At 53.3% G+C, this 14,682-nt stretch overlaps 1 protein-coding gene across 1 annotated transcript; it reads right to left on the bottom strand.

The window, feature by feature from the left end:
• Window positions 1–1,800: 1,800 nt before the first annotated feature.
• On the bottom strand, window positions 1,801–13,078 carry PABPC1L (poly(A) binding protein cytoplasmic 1 like). The gene is given in 15 exon segments (XM_088175072.1): window positions 1,801–2,010; window positions 2,584–2,673; window positions 3,477–3,607; window positions 4,408–4,501; window positions 4,834–4,970; window positions 5,906–6,097; window positions 6,374–6,464; window positions 6,926–7,192; window positions 8,042–8,137; window positions 8,620–8,759; window positions 8,917–9,078; window positions 9,814–9,953; window positions 10,708–10,823; window positions 11,277–11,470; window positions 12,161–13,078. Coding segments are annotated over 14 exon segments (2,037 nt in total). The 5' UTR covers window positions 12,354–13,078; the 3' UTR covers window positions 1,801–2,010; window positions 2,584–2,589.
• Between the last annotated feature and the right edge of the window lie 1,604 nt (window positions 13,079–14,682).

The raw sequence follows: 14,682 nt of genomic DNA, 5'->3' as shown, positions 1-14,682 counted from the left end.
TTCCCCAGCAAGAGCACCAGGTGCACAAAGGTCTTGCACAGCAGTGAGACACTACTGCAAGCTCAGAGGTGCTGCTGTCTGTGCAGGACACTTCCCAGGTGGGCAAAGGAGAGGGTTTGTCACAGGGACACGCCTTCATGTGCCCCATTCAGAAACAGCAGCTCTTCCAGACTGGAGCCTCCAGACACATTTGCATTGCTGCCTCAACTCCCTAAAGCCTCAGGCTTCACCAAGGACTGCAGCCAGGGAGCTACTCTGAATAATTTCAAGTATCCAATTACCAGCTTCACCTTTGCTGATCATAATTTTAAAACTTCCTGTCCTTGTTCACATCCTTTCAGAGGCAATTCTGATATCCCCATGTTCCTGGGCCCCACTTCACATTCCCTCTGACTTTAAAGAGGACTCACCCAGTGCAGCCATCTGGCACATCTGTCACAGGCGTACCTGAACTTCCCTGTTATACCTGAAAAAAGTCTGCAGCCAAGCTAAACAACAGCAAAATGAAGATAGCTGTGCACCTCCATTCCAGCTCTCGTTACATGCATTACACTCATGCAAATACATGTTTTTCCTCTGGAGACAAAGCAGAAAATCTTCCAGGCTGTGGCATTTTGAGACAAATAATAAATTAGGGTCCTGTATATTAAATGAAGTCCTCTATAAGCATCTCACTGAGGAGATAATATCTAAACAATGAACAGTTCAGGCTGAGGCATCCACTAAGAGGAAAATAAATATTTAAGGAGGTCAGAGGAAGAAGTGGTGAAATGAAGGTGAGAAAAAGGAGTGATGAAAAGCCCAGTGGAACATAGCAGACACCATGCAGGAGCAAATGTGTAAGTGGTTCTATTAAAATGCTGGAAGGAAAACAAGAGGTAGGAGGGGTGACTCAGCAGGGAGCTGAAGTGAGTATGATACAGCACAGAAGGAAGATTGAGACAGCAAAACCAGCACAAGCTGCACAGAAAGAAGGTGGGTGGTGCTGGTGGAGGTGTGCTCCTGCCAGCTCGAGGAAGCAGTCAAGTGAGGTCAGTGCATCACCAGCCTCAAGTACCGAGGAGTCTAGGGACTGAAATTCCTTTCCTAACTGGGGAGAGCAGAGGATGAAGGGCAGGGTGATGACAGCAACACAGGGAGCACAAGGCAGCAATGACATGTCCCAGCTCCTGCTAGCAGGAAGTGTCCCTGTGGGACACAATGTAGCTGTGAATGCTTGCAGGCTCTTCAGTGACTCCTTGGGATCTCTGGTCAGAGAAACTTTGGAAACACAGCTTTTGATTTACAGCTACTCCACAGTACCTTAGAAAGCTGATGTTGTGCACCACAGACACATAGACAGACCCTCTGGTGACCAGGAGACACTCGAGGCCATAACTGCAGGTATATGAGGTTCATTACAGAAGGAGAACAGCAGCAATCCATCCTGTTTTGCTTAAATCCATCCTCCTAGGGAATCAAAGTGTTAGAGGAGCCTGTTGGTTGGCAATTTGTTAGTGTAATCCTGTATGTCCCTTCTGTTAGCTCTCCAGACTGAAACCCCAACAGCACCACAAATTACTATTCACTAATTACTGCAGCCTGACTCCATCCTTCCACCTGCAAGAAGCAAAGTATTGGCTGTCTTTGGGAACTAACTCATTTGCAAGGGTGGAAGTATCAGTTCTTTATTAGTGTCTGCTACATGAACAAATAAAACTACAGAACCCAATAAATTTACTAAAATGATGATACATCAGCACTCATCATTTCCTGGGCAACTGACCCGGGCTGGGTTCCACACTACATTTCACAAGGTGCTTTCAGTGGTGAGAAGAGATTTAATGTGAGGATTTTTACAGGTGCAGGAGGAAGCAATTCTCCAGGGGTTACAATACACACTAACAATAGGATGGGGCATTTGAAGACAAGCCAGGGTCACTGTACAGGCGTGATTCCAAGAGCACGGTGAAGTTCCTGCTGCTGTTCTTCAACAGCAACGTTCCCAGGGCTTACTCTCAGTCTTACAGTCTGCAAGAAACAGAGAACCCACATATGTAATTTTCAACTGCTAAAGAAAGTGTTTTATCCGGAAAAGATGAAATTCACCTAAACTTGGATTAACACAACTTTGATATAAGTCAAGAAAATATCTGAACTATCTTCAAAGGGGTACCTACAGTCTGAATTGCTCTGTTAGTGTGTCTATCCCAGCCTCAGCAGCAGGGCCAGATCTCCTGATCAAGCACACAAAAGATATTTTATAGGGTATCTACTGTCAATGTTCTGCAAAAAAAACCCACTGGAAATTCCCATAAAAGACTGGGCTGGTCTCCACTAGACCTAGAGAAAAGCAAGGACCTTTCCTATATTCCCTTTCTGGTAGCAGAGTCATTGCCCTCATCAGCACAGAAAGAGCCCACACAGGTCTTTACAGTACAACCGAGTCCAGAAAATGGAGGATGCAATTTAAGGAATGGAATATTACACTCAAAGACACTGATATTGCTCATTAAACCTCACTTGGCCTGGATGAGAAGCCCAATCCCCAGTTTCAGAGTCAGAAAGCAGAGACTTTGAGCACACCACGGTCCCAGCACCCACCTGGAGTCACTGCAGGAACGCCCCAGCACTGCCCTTGTGGGGTGTCTCGGTGCTCTGGTGTGCCTGGAGAACAGTGACCGCTTCCTCGATCTGACAACAGAGCACAAGGGGGAGAAGTTGAGTTGCTCTCGTGTAAAACTGCACTGCACCAGGAAGTCAAGATTTCAGCTCCCAATGTGGCCTCCACACAGACCCACTTTCAAAAGGTAAAGGACTTGAATAATTACAAAATCCCAGCCTGCTGCTTCTGCAGGGGACTGTTCAGCCCAAAGACCTTTTCTGTCTCTTACCAAGGTAAATTCTGGGGCATCTCTCCTTTATTATCAAGTCAGAACTTACTAGACAGAAGTCAGATTTCACAGGTGAAGCTACCTGACACCACCCAGCAAAGCCCAGGCTCCTCAAAAAAAACCCAGTGGAAGGTTAAAAGCAGCTGCTGCCTCCAAGGAGCAACAAAAATATGCAGTCAATTCACTCCAGCTACTTTGATGGGAACCAAAGCTAAATATTCACCAGAATTAAGAAGGTAACTGAAGATACTGCAGAGAGGCAGCAGTTTGTCTGGTTTCTACTCTGAGGAAAGAGCATCCTCTTGGCTGTTTCCATGTAGAGATACCACCCTGCTTTTCCCCTCTTGCTTCCCAATAACCTCTAAACCACCCTCAGCCTGTGCTTTCAGGGAGCTGCTTCCAGCTCCTTTTGCTGAAGGCAGGCAGACATTCAGGCACTGGGTGTGGTGACATCAACCTGGGCTCCTTTTTCACTTGAAAATAAAACAGCAGCTACTCGCCCTCCCTACAGTGATGGACGTCCTGGGCTGTGCTCACCTCTCCGTGCAGCAGCAGGTACTCAGCCCTTTGGAAAGGGATGGTTTGGGACCGAGTCCCTCCTACCTTGGAGCGCAGGGAGTCTGGGGACTCCAGGAGCAGCAGCAGCTCGGAGTTGTCGATCTCCAGCAGCATCCCTGTGATCTTGCCAGCCAGTGAGGGATGCATCACATGGATCAGAGGGTAGAGGCGCTCACCTGCTCCAAACACCACCAAGCACATGAGCATTATGCAAGCCCTCCAGCATTTTCAAACCCACTGTAAGCCCTCTTGACCTCTCAACTGAAATGGGATACAACGGTGGTGATGGTGGTGGAAAAAACACTGCTCACAAGCAAAGCTACTCCAGCACCTCCCAGCAACAGGAAGCTGCTGGGTGCAGTCAGCAGCAGGCACCTACAGTGGGCACAGGGCAGTGGAGCTGTGCCCATCTGCCCACCCCTGCACAGGTGAAAGTGCCAGTTTCTGCAGGAGCAATTTCCTCCCAGGGAGGAAAGAGCTCATCTGTGACCTGCTGTGCTTTGGCCAGGCCAAGCAATGCTGTCCCACACCAGGGCACTGCCTGCTCCACATGGAACACCTGAAACCCAAGGGTTGTGTGGCACAGCTGACCTTAACCCCTATGGCCACCAAACTATTCATCAGGAGCAGCAGTACAGGATGGTTCAGAGCTCAGGGGAATTGCAAATGCCTTGGCATGGCCTGGCAGCACAGGCAGGGTGGATGGAGCTCTGCCTCTCTGCAAAGCTTCACCAGACACTCTCTCCCTGCCAGGCAGCTCACACAGACAGGGAGTGGTTTTATTGCTCCCATCCAGTTCCAACACAGACTGAATTTATTATTATTTTCTTAAAGCAGCATAATACCAGAGCAACCCCACAAAGCCTTACAGCTTCTCCCAGCAGTTAAGTTTGCCCTGGTGCATGCCAGCCCACATTCCTCCAGGGCCCTGCAGCTGGACCTGCTCCAGCTCCTGCAGAGCAGCCGTGGCACCCACCAATCATTTGCTTCTGCTCCTGAGGAGGAGCTGCTGCAAGCAAGGATGCTGTCAGTGGCTCCTGCCCCTGGACATGCACAGCAGGTTCTCCCATCTGGAGGAAAAACAGGGAAGAATAGCAATTAAAGGCGGGAAGGGATGAGAGTTACCTGGCTTGCAGGAACGGTGCTTGATACCAACCACAATGGGGTATTTCAGCCTTCCAAGATGCTAGCATTGCCTGCTTGTACTCAAGCACCAGCTTCCAGAAAAGCTGCAGTCAGGCATTAGAGCTGTGTGGCTACTGGATCCACAGCCCCCCAGGAGCCCCTGGGAAAGGTCCCCACAGCACCACTCAGAGAGCCAGGGGGATCCCAGGGGTCAGCAGTCACATTATCCCAGAGCAGCACCAGCAACGTCACATCTTGGTGGCTGCAGAGCACTTACCTGTGGGGCCACCACAGGTGGCATGTGCCCCATGGGCTGCATGTTCCTGGCAGATGAGGAGTACTTGTACTGCTGGGCACCCCGTGGCAGGGCAGATGAGGGCACCCGGGTGCTGATTGTCTGTGTCCCGATGTTGGCTGCAACGGGGACAAGAACATTTCTGAGGAGGAGTCCTTAAATGCATGCCTATGCCAAGGAGGCTGAAGAAGCCACAAGGACAGAATGCTTGTATGGAGGGCCTGCAAAGTTCTTCATGGGCTCAAAGCAGCCCCCGGGTCAAAGGCAGCTTCCCCAGGATGGGCAGGGCACTGCCACCCTTGGTGTGGGGTGGTCTGATGCTGTGCAGAGGGCAGGAGAGCTGGCAAAGGCAGCCACACCTCATCATGTCTCCTCTAGAAACCCATCTACATCAGCAGCCAGAGAATGGGAACAGCACTGAGGAGGGTGGGCTGCAAGACCCTTGTCTCCCAGCTCATCCTGAAGGGAGGTGAAGGCAGAGAAATGAGAGCACAATGGCAAAAGGAGAGGGGACAAGCCACAGACAGCCCTCCTGGTCCCACTGCTCACTTCAGCAGTTAGACAATCAATGCCAATGAACTTTGGGCACAATCTCATGAGATGGGAAGGCTGTAGGCAGCCACAGATGGTCATGTGTGGAGGGGACACCCCAGGGCCAGCCTCAGCAGAGCCAGGCACTGGGGATGCCAGCAAGGACTGGTTCTCAGCTCCAAACCCCTCTAAAGTGAGGCTTGGCATTGGCAGCAGTTCATGCAGAGCCTGTAAGATCCCATTCCTATGTCCCAGAGCTCCCTTCCCACTCCCTGCCTTAACCTGAGCACTAAGCCCAGGTGCTGTGCCTGCATCACCATCTGCTTTAAGGATCATATTCAAGGTGTAGCCACCAAGACCAACCTACATATCAGAGACCGGTCCCATTACCTGGAAGATCCCAACCTTCCCCAAAAGTTAAATACTTAATTCCTCCAGACACCGTTCCAACTCCACCACACCACCAGCCTCCTCCACGAGCAATCCCACAAACCACACCATTCTCAAGGAGACCCGAGCTCACAGTAAGCACCCTTGCCACCACGGCGATGTCCCAGCTGGATGTCGTGGGGGTCCTTCCCCCACTCACCCACTCTCTGGGCCTGGGGGGGCACTCGGGGCACCTGTGTGGAAGCTTGTCTCATGGTGCTGATGTTGGACAGCAGGCGCCGGGGTGGCACGGCAGCCCTCAGGATGGGGGTGGCTTCAGGATACACTGCTGTACAGAGAGAACACACACAATGGAGCTGCTTGGTAGCAGAGGCACGGAAGGAGACGTGGGGGGAGTGACTGTGGCTGGGGACAGTTCAGGAGCACCTCACATCTGGTGTCACTGCCAGCATCTCACCTCCTAGTGCCCATCACCACGACCCTGCACATTTTCCAGGAAAAACCCCCGTGGTTACACACTTGGTGCTGCTTTTAAAGACCCTCAGACCCTGACTGAGCCCAGCTGGTGCCCAGAGCCCCAGGGAGAGACAGGCAGACTCACAGGGAGGCCGGGAGGGCTGCGCACTCCAACGAGTGGCAGGGCGCACTGGGACAACAGGGCTGGGGCCATAGAAGGCAGCTCTGGTTTGTGGCTGGGGAAGAAGAACACATTATCCTACATGACTGGGGAGCTGAGCCAGAACTAACCCAGAGCCTCTCGGTGGCTGCTGCACACAGACAAGCCAAAACCATGAGAGCATGGTGCCAGAGCACTCTAAAGACCAACCTCCAGCCCTGCTGTCAGCATGTCCTCCAGCAGCTCTACTTATCTCCTCCTCAGAAGCCTCTGCACCTCTGTAACCCTTCTCTCTGGCTCTGCATGCTCACACCCTCCCACCAGACTCCTCCTTGCTTCTTTCCTCTAAGGAGCAGAACAACTATAAAATCCCCAGCCCATTTCCTGGAGCACCTGCACCCCACCCTGCTGCTCACATGGAAGCCCAGGCAGATCCCACCGGTTCCACAGGGTGTGCCCAGACCTGCACAGCCCAAGTTCTGCTCCAGGGCAGACTTGGGTCCCTGTGCAAGGCTGCCACTGGGAAGCAGGACTCACCTGAGGCATGGGGGGTAGGAAGTACCCTGGGGGAGTCTGGAAAGAGCCCAGGAGAGGGCCAGGCAGGGCCCTCATGGTGGCCAATCTCTGCATGTACTGGTTGGTGAGGATTGCTTTCCTCTCCTCTTTCCTCTGAGCCAGCGCCACGTAGAGAGGCTTTGTGCTGACAATCCTCCCATTCATTTCTGTCACAGCCTTGGTAGCCTCTTCTGGGGAGGAAAAACATACAAACCCAAACCCTTTGCTGCGGCCACCCTCTGTCATCACCTAAAATAGGATGAGAACAAGAACAGCTAAGTCCACAGATCACTGCAACATCCACAAAATACAGCACAGGGGATGTGTGGGGGGAATCCAGCCACAGGCACCCCATTTCAGCCCCCATTTCAGCCATTTCAGGGTGGGATGGATGGGACTGCACCTCTCACAAACAGGTTTCTCTGCAAAGGACAGGATTTGCTCAGGCTGTAGGTTTGGGAAATTAAGATGGGAGAGTCTGGGCCAGCCTGAGATTGAGAGCCTGTGATCATCTGGGGGGAATCTGTGCCTCAGCCTCACAGGACACAGGGGCCAGAAATTCTCTGGTGCTAAACACTGCAGGAGCCAGCAAGGGGTGGGGATCAGTGGGACACTGTGCCCTGACAATGGCCAGGCAGCATCTGTCCCTGGTAGGTTACAGGTAGCTGACCTTAAAGCCAGACCACCCCCTACATGTTGCCTTCCAGAGAATCCTTATACCAGTTCCAGTGAAAAGAGTGACACATCCATGGTATTCCAAAAGGCCAAACACCATGGTGTCACCCCACTGTCCCAAGAGAGGTGGCTCGTGGGTCATTTTCATTTGTATCAGTGCCACAGAGCAGCTGGGCAATATTCAGAATGTTGTAGCTTTAAGGTCCCATACCTGGCACCTCACCAGGGTTGGGGTAAAACTACAAAGTATTTTCTCCTCAGGACAGTGTGAGGTGAAGTGGCATGTCCCTTATACCTGGCTTGAGATACAACCTGTCAGCAGGGCAGTGTAATTCCACAGGATGATAATCCCTATGCATCTCCAAGGGCTGAGTGCACCCTTTACTGACCCCAGGAGCTCCAGTGGCAGCCCCAGTCCCTCACCTTGGCACTGGTGATGGTGCCATAGGGAGAGAACTCCTTCCTCAGCCTCTCGTCGTCTATCCCATCATCTAAATTCTTCACGTACAGGTTGACCCCCTGCACACGGGTGAAAAGAAAGCAGCTTGGGATCACAAAGTTTACAGCAGTTTGTCACACTGGATGCACATTTCACCAGCAGGTCGACCGAAGGGTGGGACATCCCACAGAGCCATGCCCTGCAGGAGCAGTGACACGGAGAGGGGCCAGGATTGTGCATAAACTCCACTCCAAGTACAAACACCCCACGTGAAGAGGACACCCACACCATCGCTGTGAACCTGATGAACCTCATGAAGCTGTCTCATTTCCAGACCAATAATTCTGGAAATGAGCAGACCCGTTTGTTCACTTCCCAACATCATCCTGGGTTTAAATCTCTCTCCTGATATTGTGCCCCAGGACATTCCCAGGCAGTGACTGTACCCCTAATTGCAGGAGGCACCCACCATGCCGATCTAGAGAGCTCTGTGCTGTCCCCAGGCTGAAACTGTCCCTGTTGCAGACCTGCAGGATGGAGCACCCTGCTCCCCCCCCCTTACCTGGTACCTGTTGACCCGCTCTTGCTTCATCTGCTCAAATTTCCTCTTGAGCTCGCTCTGGCGCTCCAGCCGCTTCTGGGCCCGGCCCACGTACAGCACTCGCCCATTGAGCTCCTTCCCGTTCATGTCAGCCACGGCCTGCCGGGGAGGGCAGGGCTCTCAGCTCAGCACGAAGCCCATGGCCAGCTCTGCTCTTCACCCACCACCCAAAGCAGAGACCTGCTCCCCCCTGCCAGGTCCTGCCCATCCAGGTACCCAGCACCAGCTCCCAGACAAGCACAAAGCTGGTGAGGCTCCCTGAGGAGAGGTGGGAACATCACCAGGTGAATCTCAGGGGGCAGATGGGCAGTGAGGAGCCTCTTGCCTTCTGGGCTTCTTCGTGCTTCTCGAAGTTGACGAACCCGAAGCCCTTGGAGCGGCCACTGCTGTCTGTCATGACCTTGACACTCAGCGTCTTCCCTGCAGGAGGCAAGGGAAGGACAGTCTGTGCTGGGAGCCACCATGAGAGACCAGCCCAGCGAGGACACTGGACAGCCATGGCAGCATGGAGGAGCCCAGCAGGAGGACAGACAAGGGATCCCCACGAGGCAGGGACAGCAGGCTCTGAGGTTTGGTGAGAGTGATCCCTCCAACCCAGGCTGCTGCTCTCAGTCCTGGGCTCTTCAGCCTCTCCAGCCAGTGCAGTGAGTTCCTTTAGCTGGAAGATCTCATCTCCTTTACACATGAACACATAGATTGGGTTTGTATGAAGGATAATCACAAATTACACTGACAGTATGGCCCATGGGTTGGCACAACACTAAAACCCATCACAAGAGGTATCCTCCAGTAGTGGACTAAACTGAAAAGCCTCTTTTCTTTAAATTTAGACTCAACAATTCTTATTCTCAGGGCTCCTGTAACCAGACAGCATGCTGGTAACAAGACAATTTAAAAAAAACTTTCCAAGAAAGAAAACATACTTTTTTCAAGACAGCACCAAGTACAAGTAATCCTCTGTCACAGCAGGAAAGCACATATAACATCCTGACAAATGAAGTGACTGCAGTCCTTTTATGTGGTAGATCTTTAAACAAGTCACATCTCACCAAGAAAAGAGGCTTGCTATTTCAGCCAAGCACTCCTCCAGCTTCCTTTTCAGTTGCCCCAACTCCGGTTTATCAGACACAAGGATATTTCAACAACTGCACTCACCAAACTTGGAGAATATTTCCCTCAGTCTGTCATCATCCATGTCATCCCCAAAGTTTTTGATGTAGACATTGGTGAATTCTATTGCCCTAGCTCCAACCTCTGCCTCGCGCTCTTTGCGGGATTTGAAGTGTCCAACAAACCTGTGGGAAGAAAGGAATGGCTTCAAACCCTGCATGTCCCCTGCAGAAGGAAGATGGGCTCAGGCACACCTGTCTCAGTACAGGCCAAGAGAGAGATTCCATCACCTCAGGCCATGCTTTGCTCACCCACAAACTCACCATGTGTTTCACATACAGCAACTTCAGCATATCCTACTCTTGTGTACATACACCCAAACTCCCCCTTGTCACTGCCACAATAGGGATGTGTCACTCAGCAGACATCAAAAGACTTCAGAGGATGCCACCACCACAAAAGACCCCAAAGGATACTCAGCTCTCTCTTTCTCCAAAGCATTCTCAAACACTCTGGGCAGCCCTTGCCTTGTGGGATGTAGAGAGTGAGGTCATGCAATGCAAGCAGAGAAGAACAACAACAAAACCTCTTCCTGCCCAGACTATCTGATGGCAACAGCCAAGATCAAGGACCAACCCCACTTTGTGGGCACTCATTACACTGCCTCAGCAATAAAACCCAGCCTGGGACTGGACTCCTTCCCCACCATCTGGGAATATCTCCAAACCACTATCACACTTCCACCAGCACCCACCACAAGTGACTCACTGCCCCAGAGAGAGCAGAGCTGTCATGCCCAGCAGAGATGGAAAAGGGAAGAGCACAGAGCAGCAGGAAGGGGATGCCTGAGCAGGGCATGCTTTTACTGCTCACATTGGACCAAGGCAAGGGAGGAGCAGAGCCAAGCACAGAGCCCAGACTCCTCTCTCTGGCACTTACACCTTCCTGTCATTGAGCAACATCCCATTCATGGTCTCAATGGCCCGAGTTGCTGCCTCGTGTGTCTCAAAGTGGACAAAGCCATAGCCACGGGATCCGTTTTCATCACAAACCACCTAAAAACAGTGCAAGGGGCAAAGGAAAGAGACAGACACTGTTTCACTGTTTTTCCTCCATGTTTGTACATGAGTACATCATAGGAAAACTCATCCCCGTGTTCCAGGGGCATTTTCCCTCTCTGACATCCTGCTCCCACTGTATCTGAGCTCTGTTGGGGTGTTAGCAGAAGGTCAGGGAGGTGGGCAATCCCAGGACCAGAGCCATTCTGCTTTATATGATACCCAGGAACTTGTGTCTCCCCAAGACCCACATGCACTGAGCTGGAACAGGATTTCCCATTCTGAAGGGAAACATAGCAAGGCCTTTTGGCTTCAAAGCAGCTGGGAATTTAAAGGAGATGTTGTGGGAAGTGAAATGAGAAAGTGAATTCCAGCTGGCTGGAGCATGCTTCCAAGAGTGAGGGCAGCTCTGCAGCAAGTCCTCTCCTGCAGGGCCCTGGGCACACCTACCTTGCATGACAGGATGTTTCCAAAGGTAGAGAATGTGTCATACAAGGCTTTGTTATCAATGGAGTCATCCAGGTTCTTGATGAAAATGTTTCCAACTCCTGATTTCCTGAGCCCAGGGTCCCGTTGAGACCACATGATGCGGATGGGTCGGCCTTTGATCACCTCGAAGTTCATGGTGTCCAGGGCTCGCTCAGCTGGCAAAGAAGGGGGAGGAGAGGGGAGTAACAGAGACAGATCTCTCTCACATCCTGCAGCAGCTGAGATGGGCACAGGAGTCAGGGACAGGGGCTTGTTAACCTAAATAGGACAGGCAGATCTGCCTCCCCACCCCTCCAGCGACACCACTCTAATTACTTTTTTTCTCTCCAAAGCATGTCTGGCTCCCAAGGATCAACCATTTCACTACAAGCTCCAGTCTGGCAGATGCCCAGCTAATTTACCCAGTAAGGATCTTGGTCTCTAGGGCAACTAAATCAACACCTTCCCATCACTACAGCCTCACTTCAGCATGAAACACCTTCCAATTACAGTACTGCGTCATGGCAATGCCTGCCAGGAGAGTGGCCTTGCTTTGTACTGTGAGTCAGTGGGCAGCAGGGTACTGAAGAGCAGAAGGGGTTTTGGTGCCCTTCTCCGATGGAGAAGAAGGAGGGAGGCAACTCTTGCAAGACACCTTCAACCCCTCACCAGAGCCCAGCATCTGCACCCTTTCCCATACCCTAAGCTGAGACAAGCAGGATGGGTCATCAGCAGAGAGCACATTGGGATTAGTTAGAACCAAGCCCCAGCAGCCATGCAGCCAGACAACTGCTCCCTTCCATCACTTGCACACCCAAATCCCCACTGTGAGGCAGCTCCTCAGAGCTGTGTTACAGGGCACATACCATCCACAGGCTGCTGGAAGTTGATGTAGGCATAGCCCAGTGACCGGCGGGTGGCCACATCCCGACACACTCGGATGGACATGATGGGCCCAGCAGGGGAGAACTTCTCATACAGCATGGCTTCAGTCACATCTGGGTGCAGGTCTCCCACATAGAGAGAGGCTAAGGGATAGCCAGGGCCACTGGCATTCATGGTCACCCGCAGAGCTCAGCTGCAGGAGACAGACCTGAGGCTGTAGGCCATAGGCTTCAGATGATCTGCAGCAACTACAGACCCACATTGGGGCTGGCCCCACTGCAGCAGCACAAGTGAAAGCAATGCCCTTCCCTTCCCACCAGCAGCATTAGGAACAGGAGTGCCTCAAGGAAGCTGCAATCCCAAAGCTTTCCAGGATATAAAAATTTTGGTGCAAAAGTTGAGCTGGGGTGATCTGCACCTCACAGCCCTTGCACACTCCATAAGGATGAGAGGGACACACCACACACATACAGAGATTTGCTCCTTAAAACACTCAAACCACAAGAGAAATAAAATGGAGTTTAATTTCTCAGAAGGTAAACACCTCTTCTGCACCAGAGACTTCCATTTTAACTCCTCATAGGCTCCCTCCAGCCACAGCAGACCCAAGGAGTGGGGGTTTGTACGGATGCCCAGGGAGCAGAACTGCAGTCCACGCCACTCCCTGCAAACAACTCCATCTCTAACAAGGCAGAGACAGAGTTTTAGCCACCCATTCCCAGTTTCTCAGCTTGTTGACTACTCTTCCTAGAGCAGGTAAATTGATGCTCAGTCTCTGCCTGGTTTCAGCTGAGTATAAAATTCTGTGTGAAGGCAACAGTCACAGTCTGAGACCCCCAGGGTACTGCCTAGGAACACAGAAATCCAGGTCCTGCCCCAAAAGCTTATAAGTCCATCCTTGGGGCTCTTACCTGAAAGCTCAAAAGTCCTGAGACACTTGTTTTGATACCTATAGATACTCAAAATTAACACGCATGTATAGGAGAAGTGCACCGAGCCATCCCCCGGCCAAAGGCAGGACCCCACGGTGGGTAGCCCATGGCAGAACCGCTCTGGGACACAATCCCGCTCCTCGCACCACCCAGAGGCGCCTCCCAGGGCCCCTCAAAACAAACACAGGGTAACAGAGCAGCCCCAGAACCCCTTCACAGGCAGCGAGGTAGGGAGGGAAGGGAGCTCAGACGGGGAGGAGGCGGCCAGGCAGAGGCGGCACAGCCCCGCTGGGGAGCCAAGGGCAGCGCACACCGCCAGGCACGGGACGGGGCTGCGGAGAAGCGCTGTCACCCTTCCGAGCCCGACCCCCGGCCACCCCCGCCCCGAGAAACAGCCCCGACAGCCGGGGCTGAGTGCGGAGAGCCAGCCCCGCACTCACACTGAGCGCTCGCCGCAGCAGCACCGCTCCACTGCGGCTGCCGGCACCGCCCGCCTCTTCCACAGCGGCCCCGGGGGCGGGACGGGACCCCCGCCCAGCGCCCCACCCACCCCCGGCCAGGTGCGGGCCTGCCCCGCCCCTGCGGAGCGGACAGAGCCGGGGATAGCCCCATGGTCAGCCCCATGGTCAGCCCTGCACCCAGCCCTGCGGACAGCGCGGGGACAGCCCTACGGACAGCCCCGCCGACAGCCCTATGGTCAGCCCTGCACCCAGCCCTGCGGACAGCCCCGCGGACAGCGCGGGGACAGCGCTGCGGTCAGTCCCGGGGACAGCGCGGGGACAGTGCTGTGGTCAGCCCCGGGGATAACCCTACGAACAGCGCTGCGGTCAGCCCCGGGGACAGCCCTACGGACAGCGCTGCGGTCAGCCCTGCAGCCAGCCCTGCGGACAGCGCGGGGCACGGTCCGGCCGGGCAGCGGCGGCCCCTGCCGAGCTGAGGGGCTCAGGGGGTCGGCACATGCATCTCCTCATCTTTGCGAATGGCGGCTCCTGCGCATCTCGTGCCGTCCCAAAGGAAGGGAAGGGGAATTGCGCTGCGTGTCGCCCTGAACACCGACAGCGTGTCCCACCCACGCGCTTTTAGGAAATCACATGCACCTTCTGGGATGTAATTCCCTGAAGTTAAGGAGTACAGGCAGGAGCCGTACACAGCTCGGTTACAAATTCCTCATCACCGGGCGCTCACGCATTTCCCAACTCCTCAGAAATCTGCCTCAGGACCCAGCAGAGATGGGCCTCTGCCTCTGCCATCAGTATCTCTTATCTGTATGCCCAGGGGTGCTGTAAGCTCACTTTCATCCGCTGAGATCGCACCCCAGCTGTTCTGGATGCGATTGCGCTGGAGGAAAGCACACAGGAACCTCGAGCTGCAGGCAGTGCAATTCCAAAGCGGCTCCACCCATCCTGCACCCTCGGAAGGGTCAGCTTCGGGGCAATCAGGAGAACCCTCACCTCCACAAAAGCCTTCTGGTGGCTTCCCACACTAAGATGCTTCACCCGAAGGTCAGATGAGCATCAGTGCCAAGAATGAGAAGCTGCAGCAGCAAGTTAGAGGAGTCAAACATGTAGAGT

Source organism: Sturnus vulgaris, chromosome 17 (assembly GCF_052056855.1).
Source record: "Sturnus vulgaris isolate bStuVul1 chromosome 17, bStuVul1.hap1, whole genome shotgun sequence".
NCBI classification, from domain to species: Eukaryota; Metazoa; Chordata; class Aves; order Passeriformes; family Sturnidae; genus Sturnus; species Sturnus vulgaris.
The sequence above is the reverse complement of the archived record's forward strand: the minus strand, read 5'-3'. Positions and strand labels throughout refer to the sequence as shown.